Source organism: Eumetopias jubatus, unplaced genomic scaffold (assembly GCF_037043125.1).
Source record: "Eumetopias jubatus isolate StellerSeaLion01/CBP00866 unplaced genomic scaffold, mEumJub1_p1.0 scaffold_17, whole genome shotgun sequence".
Lineage (NCBI taxonomy): Eukaryota > Metazoa > Chordata > Mammalia > Carnivora > Otariidae > Eumetopias > Eumetopias jubatus.
In genome coordinates, this window is record NW_028274823.1 from 42,260,675 (window position 1) to 42,286,406 (window position 25,732).

Here is a 25,732-nt window from a genome sequence, read left to right on the forward strand (position 1 = left end):
TAAATGGTGTTGCAAAGAACAGCCTTATGCATGTCTCTTTATGTACATGTGCAAGAGTTTTTTTAGAACCTGGGAGACCCGCAGGGTCACAAACACTTATGATTATTTTAATATATTCTGAAATAAATCTAGTTTAAGAAGAGGTAATATATAATTATGCCCAGTGAGGCTTGGAATTAACCGAAACATTAGCTTATTATGCTAACTCAGTTATCTAAAATCATTAGCAGAACTGTCCTAAAAAGTGTTCTACCCTTCATTTTATAAAGAATTATGTTGGGGCACCTGGGTGGCTCAGTCAGTTGAAGGTCCAACTCTTGGTTTCACCTCAGGTCACGATCTCAGGGTCATGAAATCAGGCTGCATTGGGCTCTGTACTCAGTGGGAAGTCTGCTTGAGTCTATCCCTCTGCCCCTCCCCCTGTGCATGCACTAAAACAAATACATAAATCTAAAAAAAAAAAAAAAGAATTACATTGATCCATAAAGACTAGGCCTTTCATAGAAATTAGCCAGTAAATCAATTTTAAAGATACATAGGAGTTTTGAAACACATTCAATGAGATGATATTAACTCACTGCATTCCCCAATGCAAAGTAAGATTTCTGAAATTTCAGTTTCATTATAGTGTGAAAGTGATGATTAAGTCAAGCTTCTTATTAAACAACTAGCTATGGGAATAGATGTATACATGGAATTAATAAGCATGCCACTTATTCTTTCCTGATAATATTTGTCTTTACATGGCTTGTGACAAAGTATTTAATCATACTTTATATTTAAAGATGGCAGTGCTGGTCCCTCTCTGTCTCTATGTCAAATAAATAAAATTTAAAAAAATAAATAAAAAAAAGGGGGGGGGCGCCTGGATGGCTCAGACGGTTAAGCGTCTGCCTTCAGCTCAGGTCATGATCCCAGCATCCTGGGATCAAGCCCCGCATTGGGCTCCCTGTTCAGCAGGAAGCCTGCTTCTCCCTCTCCTACTCCCCCTGCTTGTGTTCCGTCTCTCTGTGTCAAATAAAAAAAAAAAAAAAAAAAAAAAAAAAAACTTAAAAAGTTGACAGTGCTGATTTATAAAGTTGTGTTTAATGAATAATAAAGGCAATCAACCTGCGAACAAAACAGTCTGCCATGTTATAGCTTTAATTTAAACTTTATAGTTTTAATTTTTTGAGGCAAGTTAAATATTTACCAAGGTACATATAAGAAAAGATGGCAGTTAATGATTCTTTGCCTACTTTTTGGAAGTAAAAACTTACCATACTATTCCTTGAGCTCCTGAGCCTATAGGTTTCAAATTCTGATACCGTTTCAAGACTGTAAACGTAGAGTCTCCAATCTCTACACTATAAAAATTGCTGTCACGCTTGCTTCTGCTCATGATGGCAAACAATTAATTTAATGGCTTCATCCAAATATTCACCGAGAAGCTGCAAAATGGAACAAAATGTGATGTTAACAAAATGAATTTATTTAATCTTAAAATTCAAGTCCTCACTCTGTTCACTGATAGTAATACAGATTGCTATACCATGTTAAAAGAGCTGCTTCATTAAAACACAATTAGAAAGAAAAAAATACCAGAGTTTGGTTAGCATCTGCTATACTGAAGGAGATGATTGATCGTTAAAAACAAAACTTTTACAAGGGTTAAGAGTTTCTCCACTACAAGTCACTAGTATTAATATGCATACATGTCTTAACTTACTGGAAAACTATAAAAACGAACAAAAAAAGCAAATAATTAAATGAAACATGCTTTTAAGGTCACTTCCATAGCTTAAAATTTAAAACCAGTCCTTTTTATGTATTTCTTATAAAATATGGAAACCTTAATTTTTGTGAGAAATTGATAAACTTTCATTCAAAAATAATTCACAATCTCATTTAGTGTGACATGGAAGAAATGACCAACTGCGAGGCTAGTGAGCTGGTTAGCATGTATGATCCCTACCTAATAAACACAGAGCAGCACAGTGCTGCCACCATAACAGAGCCCCTGATCCCCAACAGCAACAACTAGGTGTAATGCGGATGTTGAGGTTATAATGGTTGAAAGGATGAGAAGCAAGGTGCTAAATACAAGATAAAAGAAGAAGATATAAAATAAAGTTAAAAATAAGAAAATATAAGAGCAAATATATAGAGAAAAGCATTTAGTATATTAGGATGTGAAATAAAACAATACTGTTCTGAATTGTGTGGGGCCTCAAAAGCATGACCTTAGTGCTGACCACAGCCCTTTACCACATGCCTGATTACAAACCAAGGAAGTCTTTTTCCACCTATTTGAATTGTATTTACTTACAAACCCATTACCCATTCTTACTAGATGAAAGTGCTCTATTCCTAAAATGCACATAAGACAGCTCCAAACTATTCTCCACATCCCACAATAAACCAAGAAACCAGTTAGGTCTAAAGAATTAGTGTGTTGTGTGTGTACGGTTTTAAGACAGTGCTAACAAAAACAAAAATAAAAACAAAATCCTGAAAGACTTACAATGCAAAGAATCAATTTAACAAATACCAAGTGCCTAACCTGTGCCAGGCACTATGTTGGGCCCTAGGGCCAGACTATGTAGAAACTCATGAACTGGATTCTAACACAGTTAGAACACAAGGAATTCTTAGAGTAGGATGGAAGGCACTGGAAAGTGGAGAGCAAGAGTACCCTGACCAGCATCCTGGCTGCTACTTGGGAGATTACACTGCAAGAGGAGGGGAACAAAAGTTGGAAGAGGAAAACTAGTAAGCTATTGCACTAATCCAGATATTGTACTAATCCAGATAAGAGATAAAATTAAAATTAATGAGGATTCTTAGATGTGATGAAACTAAACGAAAAGTCCAAACAGTGTAAGCTTTAAAAAAGAAGGTAAGTAAATTGAAAGCAATTGAGAAGTCAGATAAATGATCTGGATACATTAAAGAGGGGCCAGAGAAATATTTCCAAAATCAATAACTAAACTAGTTATGTAATACTCCAGAGAGAAGTGTCTGAAATGACAAAAGTCATTAATTCTGCCCAAGAAGACAGACCAGAAGTTAAAGAATAAGGTTTGGTAATGATTTAAACATTTAGATATGCTCATAGGATGATCAAATACAGGTACTGGGTACCCAGACCAATTTCCTAAAGTAACCCAAATTCCCTCTTGTCTACCAGAGTAGGGAAATAGGAAGAAAGAAAGAGAAGTGAAAAGAGGAAAAGAGGGAAGTGTTGGGTGTCAGGTCCCTCATCAAATACTCTACACACTGATCCTGGAAACCTCGTCTGCCCAGGGCCCGGAGACAATAGTAACGGTCTCTGGTAATGTGCACATATGGTCAGAGGCAGAGCACAGAGCCGCCATAATAGCAAGGAAAGGCTTCTCTCTATTCCCAGAACAGAATGGCCCGGGAGCAGGAGTGCCCATGGTACATACACAGAAGTCTAGACTAAGCTGTGGCAGCAGTTGAGCGATGATAGTTAACACAACTCCCCAGGAACAAGCACAGCAAAGTACCCAAGGTTAAGTAGGTAGGCCCAGTCAGTGGTACCCTCCACAAAAGCCACAGCTGCCACTCCCACAAACAAGAAATAAAAAACTCTACTCATTTATGCTCTCAGTTGCAAAATATTTACTGGCATACCTGAGTCAAACTCTATGCTGGATACAAGAAACACAATAGTAATCAGCATCTACCTGCCCCTTAATGGAACTTGCAGTTAAGACAAATGAAGAGACCTTATTATGTTGCTTAGTATCTGCCTGTGTATCAATATGGCTGTGATAAGGGTGTGAAGGGAAAGGGCAGGATGATAATAGAAGCAAGATTATGCTAGTCTGGGCTCAGGAAAAAATTCCCTTGATGCTGTGATGTTTGAGCAAGATCTGAACACTGAATATGAGTTAACCAGGCATAGAGAGAAGGGAGCTTTCTAGGCAGAACAAACAGCACATGCAAGCCAAATTCACCAACTTTAACTATCCAATTTCATGAGTTTGATGAATGTATACAATCCTATAACCACAACCCAAACCATGATACAGATTATTTCTATCATCACAAAAATGTTCCCTGTGGGCCAATCCCTGCCCTCTATTTCCCACCCACCCCTGGCAATCAATGAACTGCTTACTTGTGTCTTTCCTAGCTCTTCATATAAATGAAATCACATAGCATTACGTAATTTGTGTGTCTGGCTCTTTCACTTGCCCTAATGCTTTTTTTTTTTTAAGATTTTATTTTATTTTTTTAAAGATTTTTATTTATTTATTCATGAGAGACAGAGAGAGAGAGAGGCAGAGGGAGAAGCAGGCTCCCAAGGAGCAGGGAGCCCGATGCGGGACTTGATCCCAGGGCTCTGGGATCATGACCGGAGGTGAAGGCAGATGCTTAACCATCTGAGCCACCCAGGCGCCCAAGATTTTATTTTTTTAAAGTTATCTCTACACCCAATGTGGAGCTCAAACTCACAACCGCAAGATCAGGAGTCTCATGCTCCACCGAATGAGCCAGCCAGGCGCCCCTGCCCTAATGCATTTACTATATATCTGTGCTGCATCCCTTTTTAGTATTGTGTGGATATACCATTTGGACATTTAGATTGTTGCCCGTCTGGAGGTTATTATAAACAATGCTAGTATAAACATTCACACTTGTTTCCGCCATTCATCTTGGGTAAATATTTAGGAGTGGGATTCTAAGTCCTAGGTTTAACTTTTATAAGAAATTGCCAAACTGTTTTCCAAAGTGGCCATACCATTTTTCATTCCCAACAGCAAAGTAAGAGTTCTAAGTGCTCCACATTCTTGTTGATTGCCATTTAACTTTATGTACACTAGTGGGTTTCACTGTACTTTACATTTATGTTTCCTAAGAATTAATGATGTTGAGCATTTTTTTCACAGGCTTATATGCTACATCTTTTTTTGATGAAGTAGCTAATTAACACTTTTGCCCATTTAAAAATATGATTGCTTTAGTACTAATTTATATATTCTGGATATACATCGTTTATCAGACGTTGTGGAAGTATTTTTTCTCAGTCTGTGGCTTGCCTTTCCATTTCCGTTTTAAATGTCTTTTTTTTTTTTAACGTTTTAACTTTGAAATAATTTTAGAACCACACAGAAGTTACAAAAATAGTACAAAGATCCTGGCTATCCTTCACCCAGCTTTACTCAAATGGGAGCATCTGACATGACCATAGCACAATTATCAAAATGAGAAAATTGACACTGGTACATACTATTAAGGAAAAGAAAACTTGACACTGGTATGATACTATTAAACAAACTACAGACTTTATTTCAGATTTTACCAGTTTTTACATGTACTTTGTGTGTAAATTTATCACATATATCTATTAGTGTAATCACAATCAGAATACAGAAGTGTTTCATCTCACCAAAGAAAATCCTTCGTGCTATCCCTTTATACAATTACACCCTCTTGTGAACCCTACCCGTGGCAACTATGATCTGTTTCCACCACTATAATTTTTTTCATTTAAATAATGTTATGTAAATGAAATAACATAATATGTAATCCTTTATAGTTTCCAATATGCAGGTCTTGCAAAATTTTGTTCAACTTTTCCTTGGGTATTAATATTCTAGGTGCTACTATAAATGTTTTAATGTTAATTTATTTTTAAATTTTCAATTGTTCATTGCTAGTACATGGAAATACAATTAAGTTTTTTGTATAATAACTTTGTACTAAGCTCATTTATTAGTCTTAGTAGCCTTTTTTGTGGATTCTTTGATATTTTCCACATATACAATCAGTTTCATGTCTTCATTTCCAATTTGGATGCCTCTGAATTTCTTTTCTTTCCCCACTGTACTAACTACAATTTCCATACAATCCTGAATAGAAGTGTTAAGACCAAACATCATTCCCTTGGTTCCTGATCTGAGGGGAAGGCATTCAGTCTTTCACCACTGAGTATATGATGTAAATGACAGGATTTTACTAGCTGGCCTTTAACAAGATGAGAAAGTTCCCTTTAAGTCCTATTTCACTGAGAGTTTTTAGTATTTATAAGTATTGAATTTTGTCAAATTATTTTTCTGAATCTTTTGAGACAATCATATAATTTTATTTTCTTAGTTGGTTCATATGAAGTACACTGATTGATTTTCAAATGTTGAACCAACCTTGTATTCCTGTAATGAATCCCACTTGGTCAAAAGTAACCTTTTTATATTACTGATTCATTTGGCTAAAATTTTGTTGAAAGCTTTTCCATTTATTTCTATGGGGAATATTGGTCTGTGGTTTTCTTTCATGGTAACATACTACTGACCTCATAAAGAGTTGGGAAGTGCTCCCTCTTCTTTTATTTTCTGAAAGACTTTGTGTAGAAGTGATATTATTTCATCCTGAATGTTTGATAAAATGTCTCAGTGAAGCCTTCTAGGACAAGAGTCTTTTTTGAGGTAAGGTTTTCATTGCAAATTAAAATTTTATATAGATATACATAGGACTATTCAGGTTATCTATTTCATCTTAAATGAGGTTTGGTAGTTTTGTGTTTTTCAAGGAATTTGCTAATTCCATCTAAGTTGTCCAATATAATGTCTATAGGATCTGTAACTATGTATCCTCTTTCAATCCTATACTATAATCTGTGTCTTTTCTTTTTTTTCTTTTCCTGATCAGCCTGGCTAGAATTTTATCACTATTTTTGATCATTTTAAAAAGTCAGAGGGGGAGACGAACCATGAGAGATGATGGACTCTGAAAAACAAACTGAGGGTTCTAGAGGGGAGGGGGTTAGGGGGATGGGTTAGCCTGGTGATGGGTATTGAGGAGGGCACGTTCTGCATGGAGCACTGGGTGTTATGAACAAACAATGAATCATGGAACACTGCACCAACAACTAATGATGTAATATATGGTGATTAACATAACAATAAAAAAATTTAAAAAAAAAGTTAGAGTTTATTTCTGACTTTCTCTATTGTTTTGCATTTTTCTATTTCACTGGTTCCTGCTCTTGTCTTTATTTCCTTCTTTCTGCTTGTTTTGGGATTGCTATTCTCTAAAAGTTTCTTAAAATGGAAGCTTAGAAATACTGGTTGGAAAACTCTTTTTAATAATTCTACTCACCACTTTAGCTTCTTCCTACAATTTGTCATCATCATATCCTTATTTAACAATAAAATAAATACCAACACGTGTATAGGTTTTACTTTATGCCAGGTCTTATTTCAAGTGCTTTATAAATCTCCTTTAATCCTCCCAACAGGCCTATGAAGGTTTTCTAGTTGTTTATGGCTAACGGGTAAATTCAGTTCTTCTTACTACTACTTGGCTGGGAGCATATATCCCATGTACTTATTTTGTGTGATGTTTCCTTATATTAAGATAGGAATTACTGTTTTTCTATCTTTCAGATGATGAAATTAAGTCTTAGAAAGGTTAATTGCTTATGGTTACAAAGTTAATAAGGGGCAGAGTGAAGATTTGAGTCCTTCACCCATACACTGTATTAAGTCCAAAATTTAAAAAAATCTTGGTGATGAAAAAGGGTATGAAGGTAGAGGTACAGTTATAAATATGTTGAGTCTGAGATATCTCTAAGACATCCAAATCTAAGTATCAAGTTGGTAGCCAGATACAGAACTAACTGGACCTCGGAGGAGAGTGTGGGTAAAAGATACAAGTTTAAGAGTTGTTACTGAACCAATGAGAATGTTACTCAAGAAGAGTGCAGCAGGAAGGAAAAGAGACCTAAGATGCAGCTTTGTGAACACCCACATTTAATGACCAATCAGAAAAAGATAAGCCAACAAAGAAGTCAGAGAAGAGACAGCCAGACACAGAAAATGAGAGAACACATTGGAGAAGCCAAAGGAAGTGTTCTAAATAACAGTGGTCAATAGCAGTGAATGCTATAAAAATATCAAAGAAACCACTCGAATAGAATAATGGGGTTTGTAGAAGCTAGATTGGAATGAGCTGAGGTATAAGTAGGATATGATTTTAGAAACAGGTTAAGTAGTATCAGTACTTCTTAAGAGAAATTTAGCAAAGAAGAGAGGAAATTGATAGAGAAAAGTAAGTGGTCAAGGGAGAATAATTAGATTATATATAATACATAACATAGTATAACACAGCTTATACAACACAAAGACACCATGAACACATTTACCTACTAATAGAAAGGATCCAATGTAGAAAGGAAGGGTGAGAACAGGGGAATGAAAAAGAAAAATGAAGCTTCAGATAGCACCATATCTCTGAAAAGGCAGAATGGAATGTGATCCAGAACACATGTATGGCTATACAGATGGAGATACTGGTGTAGCTCTGCCATCAGAAAATATCAAGACTGAGATGGAAGGATCGATTTCTAAGACAAGGGCATGAAGAATACTGGTGACATTATGGAGGATGCATTTGTTCTCCTGTTCTCTCCACAATGATACTGGAACAGCAAGAGTGTGAGGAGGAAATGCTATTGGTCGCTGATGACTCATGCCCCTACTCAGGAAGGCCTCTTCTTGGATTTAAAACAAAGGAACTATAGTTGTAGAATTTAGATGTGACTGGTTATAGAGCTCACAACAATAAGAGGAAAGACAGGCATTATTATCCCATTCAATAGATGGCTAAACTGAGGCTCAAAAAGGCTAACATATAATCAAATGCTGTGAAAATGTTGAGGTTCAGCTCTAGCCTTCCAACTTCACCTCTTATTATTCCTCTAGCAAGAACACTAAACTCAACGTCAACATGGCTGAACTGTCATCCCCCAAAACTCTCATGCACCTGAAATCTGCTCATTTTCCTTTCCTTTTTGTGAAATATTTTCACCATTTTTTCTAACCCTATTCTATCTACCAAAGACTAGCTTAAGTATGATGCTCATGAAGTCTTTTCTACTCAAACCAACTTGAACCTAATATCTCATCTAAACTACTTTGTATATTTAAATGTACATATTTTACTACCAGACTGTGATTAAAAAAAAAAAAAAAGATTTTATTTATTTAAGAGAGAGAACATGCAAGGAGATGGAGGGAGAGGGAGAGAATCCCAAGCAGACTCCACACTGCGTGCAGAGACCACATGGGATTCAAGGCAGGGCTCAATCCAACAACCCTGACATCATGACCTGAGCTGCAACCAAGAGTCAGATGCTTAACCGACTGAGCCACCCAGGCGCCCCCAGCCTGTGATCTTTTTGTGGGTAAGGACTGTTTCCTTCACCTTCAGATTTCTAACATATCAGCTCTCTGTAACAGTTATGATTTAATATTGCTTAAAGAAGTTAACCAAGAATATGAATTTTTTAAAGTCACAAATTACATAATAAATTGTTTCTCTTCATCAGTGTTTTCCTTCATCACCAGGGGAAAAAAAAGACTGAATTAGGTTTTAATGACTCAAGGTTTATTTCTGTGACATCTACACAAGGAACAAAACTCTACTGCTTTTATAGGTTGGCCCACCTATAAAATGGCTGGTCTGGCAAGCCTGAATGTGGAGACAGACAAGTTAAATAGTTATATTAAAAGTATTTAGGGAAAAAAGAATGAGTTCAATGCAGTCACACCAAAAGGCCTTACAGACAACAGAAAATAATGCAGGTTGCATCACAAATATATTTAATGGCTTAGAATTTAACCAACTAACTTCAGAAGTTATCCTACAGAAAAGTGAAACTCAACAAGTTCCTATAATCCTCACAACAAATAAGCTATTAGTAAATATTAAGACTTAAGAAGCTTATTATTAAAACAGAATGAAGTAAAACCAACAGACAAGAAGAAACAGAATTCTCTACCTATCCACCATCTCTAAAACTGAATAGTGTGAACATACAGACACTTGTATACCTTTCTTTTTTTTTTTTAAAGATTTTATTTATTTATTTGAGAGACAGAGAATGAGAGACAGAGAGCACGAGAGGGAAGAGGGTCAGAGGGAGAAGCAGATTCCCTGCTGAGCAGGGAGCCCGAAGTAGGACTTGATCCCGGGACTCCAGGATCATGACCTGAGCTGAAGGCAGTCGCGTAACCAACTGAGCCACCTAGGCACCCCACTTGTATACCTTTCTTTTTCCTGGATTATCCTTTACATTCTAGTTTAGTGTTTCTCCAATTTAAATGTTCATAAAAATTAATTTTCAGGAGTGTGTGTGTGTACACAAAAGATTTTATATTGTCTTTTATGAATTAGGAAACTTTCAAGAGTGGTTCTGACTTTGGTTTTATATACTGACTTTAGACTCTAACTCCAGTGTACAAAAGTCCAATCTAAATAATCCCTAAAACTTGCACAGTCAAAATCACCCCTAAAAATTATTTAAATCATCATATACAATAACATTTAGTACAATAACTTTTAAGGCCACACTAAATATGAGATGTTCACCCTATGGGAAACATAGGAACTAATTAAAATCGAACAGCAGATTCCTGTCTCAAGGACACAAGCAGATTCCTGTCATTTCTTTCGTTTTATCCATCTGTAAGACATGCACAGCTGGACAGCTAAAAGTTAAACTCATGTAAGATGAAATGTCACTACCATAATTATTAAAATAATGAAGCTTCCAGGAAGAGGTCAGAATCATATAAGAATTAATTCACCTGATTTGGACTTTATGAAAGTAAGAAGCTAAATGAACCTAGATGAGGGCTGAAATAATGCTCCTCTAAATTTGAGACTCTTCCTTATTCTCCTTTTCTGTACTACTCACTTATAAAGAGGAGGTTAGAATCAATTCCCACAGATCCTCTGTAAAAAAGTAGAGGGCAAATCCTTTAAGCATTAGGATAATTAGTATGTTTCTTTAGTTATCCATTGAGTGCAGAAACAAAGTATTCCCGCCAAAAGATAACCTGATGCTTGCTCACTACCGATTCTTCCTACTATGTACCAATCATACCTAGTATGCCCTCTTTGCTAGGAGAATCCGACCCCCCACCACAAAGGGAGTGGAGGAAGTAAGGCCCAGTTTGTACTCCAGCAACTGGTTTTTGTAAGATCTATTTATAAAATAGATTTTTCTCTTAATTGAGCTTACTTGAGTAGGTTTATTACATTCCAACCACAAAATAATGCTAACACACCAGTGTCCCTTCACAATTTCTGTATTTTGAGGTGGATGCCTTTAAAATAGCAGCAGCCACATGAAGTCACTAAGCTTCAGAACTAGTTTCCAATACTTCAGACATTCAAGTTATTTATTACAGATCTCAGGACTTTACAGCAGTGTCCTAAGCAATAAGTAGCATGCTTCTGACTACTTTTTAAATAACACTAACAGCCCAATATGTGTATTCTATTACCATTCATGTTTTTCTTAGCTGGTATCCAAGATTCTAAAATTAGTTTGTACTCAAAATGGCAAAAATCTCAAAATATTAGAAAGCTGGCTCTGGGTTGCTCAACCGTATCTAGATTGTTAATGTTAGTGGTTAAAATGCAATGAGAATTTTTTCAGTGACATTCAATTTAATAAAAATAAGTAGCCTAGGGACGCCTGGGTGGCTCAGTTGGTTAAGCATCTGCCTTCGGCTCAGGTCATGATCCCAGGGTCCTGGGATCAAGTCCCGCATGGGGCTCCTTGCTCAGCAGGGAGCCTGCTTCTCCCTCTGCCTCCCGCTCCCCTGCTTGTGCGCTCGCACTCTCTCTCTCTCTGGCAAATAAATAAAATCTTTTTTAAAAAAATAAGTAACCTAATTTGTAAGAATACACTATTTCTCAAGGTACTCAAAAGATACTTTCATTTTAAAGCTAAGAAAAATGTATACTTGTAAATTCCTATAATACCTTTTTGAGTTCTTAGGCAAGAAAGAATACCTATAGCTTTAAGGGCATCTTTGTACTCTGTGGAACCCTGGGTTAACTCTTCTGCGATTGAAAAAACTGATCATACAAAAGAACTCATTCCTTGAGAAATATTCAAATGCCTGATGTTTTCTAATTCTAACTTTTGCCAAGTCTTTTAGTAATAAGATTCTCAGGCTCACAAGAGAAGAAAATGTTGATCACATTCAACTACCACCAGAGACACTTCCTAAAACCACAAATTAGGAATAGCAAATGAGAAGTGTCCCAGATGCATTTTACAGGGAATTTTATTCATAATAGTTAATTCTACATATAATTACCACTAGTTTATCTTGCCAGCAGTATAATTATGATCAGAATTTTGAAAAAAGGGCTAGGTAGGTGTCAGAAGAAAGTGATTCCATTACAAACAGCTTTCTGTAATTAAATATGCCATTCCCAGGAGAAAAAAATAATCACTGAATTTCAGAGTAAATTACACCATGTTTCAAAATCTGAAAGCTCAGCAAGATGGGAGAGAAAGGGTGCCTGGGTGGCTCAGATGGTTAAGCGTCTGCCTTCAGCTCAGGTCATGATCCCAGGGTCCTGGGATCGAGTCCCGCATCGGGCTCCCTGCTCCTTGGGAGCCTGCTTCTCCCTCTGCCTCTCTCTCTCTCTCGCTCTGTCTCTCATGAATAAATAAATAAAATCTTAAAAAAAAAAAAAGATGGGAGAGAAAAACAGCATTTCCATCTGATTGTGATAACCAGATGTAACAAATCTAAGTTGAAGATTTTTCCAAGATTAATAAAAAGGTTTAATTGTCCAGTTATAAACCTATAATCAATCACTCAAAAATACCTTCAATTTTAACCTCTAACTCCTCTTCAGGTTGCTCTTCACTGAATAAGACCTGTATTTTGTATCATAAAAATCTCTTTTTTCACTACCAACACATTAACAGCCACAAAGGCTAAAGACTAAATACACAGATTTTTTTCCCTGCATAAATTTATAGCAGATACTAAGTATTTCTCCTCTAATCCTCCTCCCCTCCCACTGTGCAAGAAGATTTATGACTTGCTGTTGTAATTCAATAACCTATATATGAAAAAACCTCATGAAATCACCGAGAAGGCAATTTAAATATAACATGGGTGTCCCACATGCTAAATGGCAGAAGTGATAAAATGGCTTTTTTTCTGGTTTGGATGTTTTGATTCATGAAAGAAAACAGTGTTAACCAACTTATGTGTATTTATTTGTTCCTAAAGGGGCCCCTAACAATTTTAATCTATAAAACAATGAAGTACTTTGAAGGAAAAAGATCCTTGAATATTAATGTCAAATGATTTGATGCAATAAATGGCACACAGGAAGAAAGCCTAGAAAAACAAAGTATGCTAGACCCACTCAGTACAAGAACAAATGATCCCAAGAGGGCTGAAAAGGCCCCAGCAGGACTGCAACCCTGAATAATCATGAATAACTATGATACTCCTGAGGCATTAAGAAATTAAATGACCAGTGTACTCCATTTCAGAAAGCCAGAACCTGGTTAATAAATTTTTATAAAGAAGCCAATCAAAATTATATTTTTTAAATGTTAGTATATTAGGGAGACAAAAATCACATATAATACACATCATAAACTGGCAGTAAACATGTCACAAAAAGTCACGGCTACTCCTCAAATCCTTACAATCACCCTTCATGCCCCACTATCTCTTGAACCCTCTGAAGAGCCACTTACAAGTTCCCAAACTCAGGGCCTGCTCAATCAACTCCTCTTGAACCACTCCGCAAACTGCTCAAACCTTGCAAACAACTTTTCTCTACCTCTACTTCTCACTCCTTAAATACCATACCTAAGAAGACCTTACCTTTCCATGTATTTCCCTTCCTTGGTAAATTCATGGCTTCACTTATGATCTCCGAGTTTTGTTTCCAGCCCAGACCTCTCTGGTATATTCAACTGTCTTTTGGTCATGTGAGTATGTTCCATAGATATTCAAACTCTAAATAGTTAAAGTCAAACCTTTTTTCCAAAACTTGTTCTTGCTTCCATATCTATTTCCTTTGTCAGCAGTACGATTCTTCTAGTAACAGAGGCTGGAAATCTCCAAAGAAACTACTGGTTCATTTTCCTTTAGTGTCACCTTTACCTTAGGATCAATCTCTTAACAGTTACTCTCACTTATTCTTTGCACAAAATGAGCCCCAGGCTTTTAACAACTCTACTTTCCCATTAGTCCTCTCATGCTTTTACTTTTTTCCTTCCTCATTTTACATTCCATGGTCTATTAGTTAGACCACCACTAAGCCAACATCCCTGCTCTTTCCTTGATACACCAACCTGAAACAGCACAGTGGGGACCAAACTGGCTCCTCCTCCTCTTGAGCATATACAGAAGCTGCTGAACAAAAAACACAATGGTGCATACTGGTACTGCTTTTCAATTCAAGGCCCACAGTCTAAGCCAGACAGAAAATCCTAGATTTCCCTAGTCAGCTATCTTCTCTAATTTCTACAATACAGTTGACCAAGAAATGACACAGGTATGAACTGTGCAGGTCCATTCATAGGTGATATTTTTTCAATAAATACAATATAGTACTGTAAATATATTTTCTCTTCCTTATGATTTTCTAAACATTTTTCTTAGTAACATTTTTTCTCTAGCTTACCTTACTGTAAGAATACAGTATATAATACATTAACATAATGTGTTAACTGTATTATCAGTAAGGGTTACTATAAGTAGTTAAGTTTTGGGGGGATCAAAAGTTAGATGCAGATTTTCTACTGTGCAAGGGCTGGTGTCCCAACTCCGCATTGTTCAAGGGTCAACTGAATCTATTTGAAATAGTCACCCTGCTCCTTAAATCTTCAACCCTACCTTACTTACAGATAATAGCAATCCCTTCCTAGAGAAAACCAAAGTCAGGAAATACCTTAACTTTCTCTTGCCAAACCAATATCCATATATTTATTTTTGCTTCATTCTTCACTATTATACTGTAACAGTGCTCTGAATAACTCTCCTGTTTGCTCCTCTTTCTCCTAGCACTCAAAAATGACTAAGCCTCTGCTATTAAAAAAAAAAAAATACATACACACACTTAAAAACCCTATTTCACTGTCAACAGCAATCTCTAGCCATAGGCCCCTCTCTTTCCTTCCTCTCAAATTTCTCATATGCTATCCCAAACTCTTTACGCCCCACAGAGTCCTCAATCCTCTGCTTCCATTTTTACCACCATTAAACTCATTTGCCAAGGTGATCAACAAACGCCTTGCTCTGAAAGTCAACAGAACTGTACTCCTTATGCTGATCAGCAGAATCTGGCACTGTTCACCACATTCTCCTCTTTCCTTGAATTCCTAAAAACTTTGCATGTTTTGATTTTTCTCACCTTCTGTTCTTTCTCAGTCTTCCTTTGCAGGCTCCTTTTCCTTGCCAGCCCTCAAACAGGACTGTCTCCAGGGCTGTCCTGGCTCTCTTCTCTTGTTATCTCTCCCAGGGCCATCTTATCCACTCTCATGACTTCAGTTAACACTTAAAACTAACTTTCAAACATTTATCTACTATTGAGCTTTTCCCTCTGCCCTAGATGCATACATTCAATGGTCTATTAGGCATCTCCATTTAAATGTCTCAAAGCTACCTCAAACTCTGCATGTGTAAAAATGAATTCATTCCATCTCTTCTAATCCCCACTGAATCTTCTTCTCCTATGTTCTTTCCAGCTCTGGGTACTATCATCATGAACTCAGTTATTCAAGCCAGAAACACAGACATTATCCTTGATTCTTCATCTTCCCATATACAATTCACCATACAATTCTGGAGATCCAATTTTTAATCTACCACAAATTCATTCTCTAACTCACCACTCTAACTCTGGCCAACAGTATCTATTGCCTGAATTACTGTATTGTCCTAAAGAAGGCCTCTAGTCCCCCTGCCCTCAATTCTTCACTCTGATGTCAGACTGATCTTTTGAAGCTGATTAATTCTGAGAAGTCTACCCAACCCACAACTCACTGCTCCCCCTTACTCATGAGAGGGGTGGGCTATGAAGCCCTGGTTTTTGCTATATGCTCTCCTGGCCATAGCTGATTAGATTTAGGGGAGACAACTGACTTAATGAACCAATTAGATTTTCTCCAAGGGATGTGGAATTGGGAGAAAAACTAAGAGGCTGTGGGTTAGCTTTGTAGTTAAAAGAAACAGAGAAGCCAGGAGAGAAAGAACAATGAAGTAGAAGCTAGAGACAAGATACCTTGTGATGAAGGTGAAGAAGAGGGCAGACCAAGAGAGCCTGATACTAATGCAGGACCCATTTTTGGTCCCAGACCTTTGTGAAGTCTAGCTGCACTTCCTACCCTTGCATATGCTGAACTTCTCTGGATCATTTTCTTTGTGTTTTCCTTAAGTTTCTTACTTAAAACTAAAACATCCTTAACAAAAATAATCCTTCTAACATGGAAATTTGATCCTGAATCTCCCTTGCTTAAAATCATACCATGGTTCCCTCTGGCTCATTGGACAAAGCCCAGATCTTTCATTAGGGTTTCCAGGGCTATGGATAATTTGGCCCTGGCCTCCTCTCCAATCCAGGATACTACAATAACGAATTTCTTTTAGTTCCATAATGTACCACAATCTCTCTCACCTCCAAGGTGACACATAGTTTCTTTTTACCTACAATATACTTCTCCCTACTCACTTTCCCTAGTCAAGATCCACTCATCAATGAGGCTTTGAGTTTAGTGGCCAGCGCAGTCACTCCCAGGGCACACTAGCTTTCTTCTATGGCAGCATATGCATTATCCTAATTGTAAATGCCTGAGTTTTCCATTAGACTAGTAAAAACTCTGTAAGGGCAAACAGCATTTGTTTTGTTCATAGTTGTGCTCATAGAAATGCACAGCAAATACCCAAATATTTATGAATGAACTAATAGAATCAGTTGCCAAACTGTGTTGATTTTACACACAAAATATCTTGATAAAATTTATTTCTATAGATACCATCCTATTCAATCTCATTTCTTCTTCCCTAAGTTATTTCAATGAATTTTTAACTAATCTCTCTGCCTAATTTCACCCCATTCAAATCCATCCTATCTCCTGTAACAGGTAGATACCAAGAGATGTTAGTTCTCTCCTCTGCTTAAAAACTGACTCTAGAACGCCCATCCAGGTGAACTACTTTTATTTCTTGCACATCAAACTTTTCTGCCTTTATGTCTCTGTTCTCTTCTGTGAAATGCCCTTCTCCATCATTTGCAAGTGTTCGGATATAAGCCATCATCATATAAGGCCAGAAAATGGTACTTTTCATCTGAATTTTATCTATACTGTTATGACAACTTAGTATTTTTTACTGTACTAAAAGTTACCTACATACCTAACTGTAAAATATTATCTCAACCAAAAAATATCAAGTTTCTTCATTACGCAAAAATAAAACATGTAACACAATTCAATGTAAACGATGTGACTGAGTTATTAATGTTCCCAAATGTGGTAATAATCAGGGTTACTATAAGTAATAACACTGCACTTGTCTACAACATAGACTTTTCTTATTTAAAATGTTTTCATTACCAAGGGTTGCTGCTTTGTGCTGGTTAACAACATTCCTTTAAGCAATTAACTCGGAACTTACTTGGTATTAACCAAAATGTTTTAATTATAAAGGTGAACAAATAACCAACATATCTCAATCAATATAAAAATTTCATTTGTGGGTTTGGTATCTCAAATGGTTCTTGGTTTAACACCTTCTAATTATTCAGTTAAATACTCAAGTCCAAAAGACAAAGTGAAATAATGTTTGTGTGTGGAAAGAGCCGAGATGCCCTTCAACAGATGAATGGATAAAGAAGACATGGTCCCTGTATACAATGGAATATTACTCAGCCATCAGAAAGGACGAATACCCAACTTTCACATCAACATGGATGGAACTGGAGGAGATTATGCTAAGTGAAATGTCAAGCAGAGAAAGTCAATTATCATGTGGTTTCACTTATTTGTGGAACATAAGGAATAGCATGGAGGACATTAGGAGAAGGAAGGGAAAAATGAAGGGGAGGGTAATCGGAGGGAGAGATGAACCATGAGAGACTACGGACTCCGAGAAACAAACTGAGGGTTCTAGAGGGGAGGGGGTGGGGGGATGGGTTAGCCTGGTGATGGGTATTAAGGAGGACACATACTTTATGGAGCACTGGGTGTTACACGAAAACAATGGATCATGGAACACTACATCAAAAACTAATGATGTACTGTATGGTGACTAACATAATAAAATAAAATAAATATAAAAAACAGAAGTCTTAAGCTTCCCCCCAAAAAAATTAAAAAAAAGAAATAATGTTTGTGATTATGCAGCAGAGAGCACTCAAGAAAGCAAGATTTTTTAATGTGAACCCAGCTATTAAAGTGCAATAATAAAGCTTTCCAAATATCCAACTGCTTCAGAATAGCTGGTTGCCAATACTTAGGGTGAACAATTATCAATCCTATTCAAATTTTCAAATTATGATCCCAACCCACTGATGGATCATGAAATCAATTTAGTGTAGTAGAATTTTTTTTAATGAAACAGAAGAGAATAAAGAAGATCAGAGAAAGCAGCTCATGTGTTAGTATTTGTGAAACTTTTACATTCACACACACACACACAGTGTGCACTGCAGAACAGTATTTTTGAGATATTTTTATGGACCAGATATTTCTTATGGACCGTAATCAGAAAGTCAAAATGGGGGGAGGAGCAACAGGAGTAGGAGACCCAAATTACATCTGGTCCCAGGAATCAGCCAGATGGGGATCAAACCACTCTGAACACCTAAAAACTCACAGGAGATCAAAGAAAAGAACAGCAGCAATGCTCTGAACAGAAAAGCAACCACTTTCTGGAAGGAGGACAGGCGGAGAGGTGAATCCGAGGCAGTATTTGGGAAGATAGACGGGTGGAGGGGTAGTCGGCTACCGGCAAGTGATGGAGCAGCGAGAACAAAATCAGAACTTTCAGAATTCTGCTCCGCTGAGGGACGTCACTGCAGTGCCTAAGCAGGGGGTGGAACCCCCGCTGGGATAGTGTGGTCTCAGGACCCTCGGGGTCACAGAAAGACTGGGGGTGCCTGACTGTGGCAGAGCTCCCAGGGATTGGAGCAGGGAAGCCGGCTGCACATAGGGAGCCGAGGAGCGGGCTCTCAGCTCGGGGTTGCCATAAAACGTGATCCGTGGCACAAGTCGGGCCACTGCTCCTCTAGCAGGGACCCAACAAGTGGCAGATCCAGAGAGATGGCCCTTACTCCCCCAGGAGGAGCGGGGCAGGAGCTCACCAAAGGAATCTGCTGGGTTTGGAGACTCCAAACGAGGTCAGGTGCCAGAGACAGACACTCGGTCATAGGCCGGGTGAGCACGGAGTGCGGCCGGAGACCAGGGAGATGGGAGTGACTGACTGCTTTTCTCGGGGGGGCGCACTGACGAGTGGGGCCCCAAGTTCTCGGCTCCTCCAGGGCAGAGATTGGAAGGCTGCCATTTTCACTCTCGTCCTCCAAAGCTGTAGGGAAAGCTTTCAGGGAACAAAAGCTACCAAGAGCAAACCTGAGCAGATTACTTAGCCTGCCCCAACAAGGGCCTGGCAATTCTGCCTCCGGCAAAGACATTTGAGAATCACGGCGACAGGCCCCTCCCCCAGAAGATAGCAAGAACAGCCAGCCAAGACCAAGTTTACCGATCAACGAGACCGGCAGAACTCCAGCACTAGGGGAATACAGTACACAGAATTCATGGCTTTTTTCCCCATGATTCTTTAGTCTTTCAAAGTTAATTTTTTAAATTTTCTTTATTTTTTTTTCTAGTTTTCTTGAAATTTTTTCCCTTTTTCAACCATCTTATCAATCCCTTTTTTAAAAAATCATTTTTACTTCTCATTTTTAGAGTGATATTCTAATCCTTCATTGTAGTTAACTTTATTTTTTGTATGTATGTATGTATGTGTATATATATATATATATATATATATAAAAGTTGTTCTCTAAAATTTTGGGATATAGTTTCTTCTAACAGACCGAAATATACCCTAAATCTCTAGTGTATGGCTTTGTTCTAGTCTCCTGCCTGATCACATTCTCTCCCCCTTTTTTTTTGGTTTTTTTGTTTTGTTGTTTTTTTTAATTTCTCTTTCTTTTTTCAACCAACTTCTTGTCTTATCAATTCCTTATAAAACCTCCTATAATTTTCATCTTTACAGTCATATTCCATCCCTTCATCGTATTTACCCTTAGTTTGGTACATATATAAGTTTTTCTTTCTTTAAAATTTAGAGAGGCAGTTTCTTCTAACAGACCAAAATACGCCCAAAATCTAGTGTGTGGCACTGATCTATTCACCAGCCTGATCATATTTTATCATATTTTTTTCCCTTTCTTTCCCTTTCTTTTCCCCCCAGTTTTGGGTCTCTTCTGATATGTTTATGTATTTTTCTGGAGTTGCTGTTACGCTGTTAGCATTTTGTTCACTCATTCATCTATTCTCCTCTGGACAAAATGACAAGACGGAAAAACTCATCTTGTGAGAAAGAACCAGAGGCAGTACCGACTATGAAGGACCTAATCAATACAGACATTAGTAAGATGTCGGAACTAGAGTTCAGAATGATGATTATAAAGATACTAGCTGGGCTTGAAAAAAGCATGAAAGATACTAGAGAATCCCTTTCTGGAGAAATAAAAGAACGAAAATCTAACCAAGTCGAAATCAAAAAGGCTATTAACGAGGTGCAACAAAAAAATGGAGGCTCTAACTGCTAGGAAAAATGAAGCAGAAGAGAGAATTAGTGATATAGAACAAATAATGGAGAATAAAGAAGCTGAGAAAAAAAGAGATAAACAACTACTGGATCACCAGGGCATAATTCAAGAGATAAGTGATACTATAAGACGAAACAACATTAGAATAATTGGGATCCCAGAAGAATAAGAAGGGGGGGGGAGAAGGTATATTGGAGCAAATTATAGCAGAGAACTTCCCTAATTTGGGGAAGGAAATGAGTATCAAAATCCAGGATGCACACAGAAACCCCCCTCAAAATCAATACAAATAGGTCAACACCCTGACATCTAATAGTAAAACTTACGAGTCTCAGAGACAAAGAGAAAATTCTGAAAGCAGCTCAGGACAAGAGGTTGGTAACCTACAGAGTAGAAACATTAGACTGGCAGCAGACGTATCCACAGAGACCTGGCTGGCCAGAAAGGACTGGCATGATATATTCAGAGCACTAAACGAGAAAAATATGCAGCCAAGAATACTATATCCACCTAGGCTGTCATTGAAAATAGAAGGAGAGATAAAAAGCTTCCAGGACAAAGAAAAACTAAAAGAATTTGCAAACACCAAACCAGCCCTACAAGAAATATTGAAAGGGGTCCTCTAAGCAAAGAGAAAGCCTAAAAGTAACAGAGACCAGAAAGGAATAGAGACAATATACAGTAACAGTCACCTTACAGGCAATACAACAGCACTAAATTCATATCTTTCAACAGTTATCCTGAATGTAAATGGGCTAAATGCCCCAATCAAAAGACACAGGGTATCAGATTGGATAAAAAAACAAGACCCATCGATATGTTACCTGCAAGAGACTCATTTTAGATCCAAAGACACCTCCATTGAAAGTGAGGGGATGGAAAACCATTTACCATGCTAATGGACACCAAAAGAAAGCTGGGGTGGCAATCCTTGTATCAGACAAATTAGATTTTAAACCAAAGACTATAATGAGATGAGAAAGGACACTATATCCTACTTCAAGGGTCTATCGAACAAGAAGATCTAACAATTATAAACATCTATGCCCCTAACATGGGAGCAGCCAATTATATAAGCCAATTAATAACAAAAGCAAAGAGACACATTGACAACAATACAATAATAGTGGGGGACTCTAACACCCCCCTGACTGAAATGGACAGATCATCTAAGCAAAACATCAACAAGGAAATAAAGGCTTTAAATGACACACTGGACCAAGTGGGCTTCACAGATATATTCTGAACTTTCCATCCCAAAGCAAAAGAATACACATTCTTCTTTAGTGCACACGGAACATTATCCAGTATAGAACACATTCTAGGTCGCAAATCAGGTCTCAAGTGGTACCAAAAGACTGGGATCATTCCCTGCATATTTTCGGACCACAATGCTTTGAAACTAGAACTCAATCACAAGAAGAAAGTCAGAAAGAACTCAAATACATGGAAGTTAAAGAGCATCCTACTAAAGAATGAATGGATCAACCAGGAAATTAAAGAAGAATTTTAAAAAATCATAGAAACAAATGAAAATGAAAACACAACTGTCCAAAATATTTGGGATGCAGCAAAGCCGGTCCTAAGAGGAAAGTATATAGCAATACAAGCCTTTCTTAAGAAACAAGAAAGGTCTCAAATACACAACCTAACCCTACACCTAAAGGAGCTGGAGAAAGAACAGCAAATAAAGCCTAACCCAGCAGAAGAGAAATAATAAAGATCAGAGCAGAAATCAATGAAATAGAAACCAAAAGAACAGCAGAACAGATTAAGGAAACTAGGAGCTGGTTCTTTGAAAGAATTAATAAGATTGATAAACCAACAAAAACTGTTGGCCAGACTTATCAAAAAGAAAAGAGAAAAGACCCAAACAAATAAAATCATGAATGAAAGAGGAGAGATCACAACCGACAACAAAAAAATACAATTATAAGAACATATTATGAGCAACTATACGCCAGCAAATTAGATAATCTGGAAGAAATGCATGCATTCCTAGAGATGTATAAATTACCAAAACTGAATCAGGAAGAACTAGAAAACCTGAACAGACCCATAACCACTAAGGAAATGGAAGCAATAATCAAAAATCTCCCAACAAACAAGAGCTCAGGGCCAGATGGCTTCCCAGGGGAATTCTACCAAATGTTTAAAGAAGAATTAATACCTATTCTTCAGAAGCTGTTTCAAAGAATAGAAATGGAAGAAAAACTTCCAAACTCATTTTATGAAGCCAGCATTACCTTGATCCCAAAACCAGACAACGACCCCATCAAAAAGGAGAACTACAGACCGATATCCCCGATGAACATGGATGAAAAAACACACAAAATACTAGCCAATAGGATCCAACAGTATATTAAAAGGATATTCACCACAACAAAGTGGGATTTATCCCTGGGCTGCAAGGCTGGTTCAACATCCACAAATCAATCAATGTGATACACTACATTAATAAAAGAAAGAACAAGAACCATATGATCCCCCAATAGATGCAGAAAAAGCATTTGACAAAGTACAGCATCCTTTCTTGATTAAAACTCTTCACAGTATAGGGATAGAGGGCACATACCTCAATATAATAAAAGCCATCTACGAAAAACCCACAGTGAATATCACCCTCAGTGAGGAAAAACAGAGCTTTTCCCCTAAGGTCAGGTACACGGCAGGGATGTCCACTATCACCACTGCTATTCAACGTAGTAGTAGTAGTAGTCCTAGCCTCAGCAATCAGACAACCGAAAGAAGTAAAAGGCATCCTAATCAGCAAAGAAGAAGTCAAACTCTCACTTTTTGCAGATGATGTGATACTTTATGTGGAAAACCCAAAAGACCCCACCCCGAAACTGCTAGAACTCATACAGGACTTCAGTAAAGTGGCAGGATATAAAATCAATGCACAGAAATCAGTGGCATTCCTACACACCAACAACAAGACAGAAGAAAGACAAATTAAGGAGTCGATCCCATTTACAATTGCACCCGAAACCATAAGATACCTAGGAATAAATCGAACCAAAGAGGAAAAGAATCTGTACTCAAAAAACTATAAAATACTCATGAAAGAAACTGAGGAAAACACAAAGAAATGGAAAAACGTTCCATGCTCATGGATTGGAAGAACAAATATTGTGAAGATGTCAATGCTACCTAGAGCAATCTATATATTTAATGCAATCCCTATCAAAATATCATCGACTTTTTCCAAAGAAATGGAATAATCCTAAAATTTGTATGGAACCAGAAAAGACCCCAAATAGCCAGAGGAATGTTGAAAATGAAAAGCAAAGATGGTGGCATCACAATTCCGGACTTCCAGCTCTATTACAAAGCTGTCATCATCAAGACAGTATGGTACTGGCAAAGAAACAGACACATAGATCAATGGAACAGAATAGAGAGCCCAGAAATGGACCCTCAATTCTATGGTCAACTCATCTTCGACAAAGCATGAAAGAACGTCCAGTGGAAAGAAGACAGTCTCTTCAATAAATGGTGTGGGGAAAATGGGACAGCCACATGCAGAAGAATGAAACTGGACCATTTCCTTACACCACACACAAAAATAGACTCAAAATGGATGAAAGACCTAAATGTGAGACAGGAGTCCATCAGAATCCTAGAGGAGAACACAAGCAGCAACCTCTTCGACCTTGGCCGCAGCAAATTCTTCCTAGAAACATCGCCAAAGGCAAGGGAAGCAAAGGCAAAAATGAACTACCCCCAACTACCCCTGGGACTTCATCAAGATAAAAAGCTTTGCAGAGCAAAGGAAACATTCAACAAAACCAAAAGACAACCGACAGAATGGGAGAAGATATTTGCAAATGACATAACAGATAAAGGGCTAGTATTCAAAATCTATAAAGAACTTATCAAACTCAACACCCAAAGAACAAATGATCCAATCAAGAAATGGGCAGAAGACATGAACAGACATTTCTGCAAAGAAGACATCCAAAAACTCAACAGACACATGAAAAAGTGCTCAACATTGCTCGGCATCAGGGAAATCCAAATCAAAACCTCAATGAGATACCACCTCACACCAGTCAGAATGGCTAAAATTAAGTCAGGAAACAACAGATGTTGGTGAGGATGCGCAGAAAGGGGAATCCTCCTACACTGTTGGTGGGAATGCAAGCTGGTGCAGCCACTCTGGAAAACAGTATGGAGGTTCCTCAAAAAGTTGAAAATAGAGCTACCATACGACCCAGGAATTGCACTACCAGGTATTTACCCCAAAGATACAAATGTAGTGATCCGAAGGGGTACGTGCACCCCAATGTTTATAGCAGCAATGTCCACAATAACCAAACTATGGAAAGAGCCAAGATGTCCATCGACAGATAAGTGGATAAAGATGTGGTGTGTGTGTGTGTGTGTACACACACACAATGGAATATTATGCAGCCATCAAAAGCAATGAAATCTTGCCATTTGCAAGGACGTGGATAGAACTGGAGGGTGTTATGCTGAGCAAAATAAGTCAATCAGAGAAAGAAATGTATCACATGACCTCACTGATATGAGGAATTCTTAATCTCAGGAAACAAACTGAGGGTTGCTGGAGTGGTGGGGGGTGGGAGGGATGGGGTGTCTGGGTGATAGACACTGGGAGGGTATGTGCTATGGTGAGTGCTGTGAAGTGTGTAAGACTGTTGAATCACAGACCTATACCTCTGAAACAAATAATATATTATATGTTAAAAAGAAGAAGAAGAAGAAGATAGCAAGAGGGGAAGAATGAAGGGGGGGAAATCGGAGGGGAAGATGAACCATGAGAGACTATGGACTCTGAGAAACAAACTAAGGGTTCTGCAGGGAAGGGGGGTGGGGGGATGAGTTAGCCTGGTGATGGGTATTAAAGAGGGCACATACTGCACGGAGCACTGGGTGTTATGCGCAAACAATGAATCATGGAACACTACATCAAAAACTAATGATGTAATGTATGGTGATTAACATAACAATAATAAAAATATGGAAAAAAATTACTACCTATTGTGAGTTCTTGAATCAGGAAGTGACTAAACAATAAAATATGCAATTAAGATTTAGATTAAGCTGATTCAGCAAGACCATTGTAACTCACTGAACATGCTCA

General features: G+C 37.7%; 1 protein-coding gene across 3 annotated transcripts in view; it reads right to left on the reverse strand.

Annotated features, from left to right (window-relative positions):
* Positions 1-25,732, reverse strand: part of MAPK8 (mitogen-activated protein kinase 8) — a 112,972-nt gene that overhangs the window by 35,682 nt on the left and 51,558 nt on the right. For all 3 annotated transcript variants that reach the window (XM_028098950.2, XM_028098951.2, XM_028098952.1), the window contains exon 2: positions 1,260-1,430. In XM_028098950.2, the coding sequence (XP_027954751.1) occupies positions 1,260-1,381 (122 nt within the window). In that variant the 5' untranslated portion in view covers positions 1,382-1,430. The remainder of the gene's footprint in view (positions 1-1,259; positions 1,431-25,732) is intronic.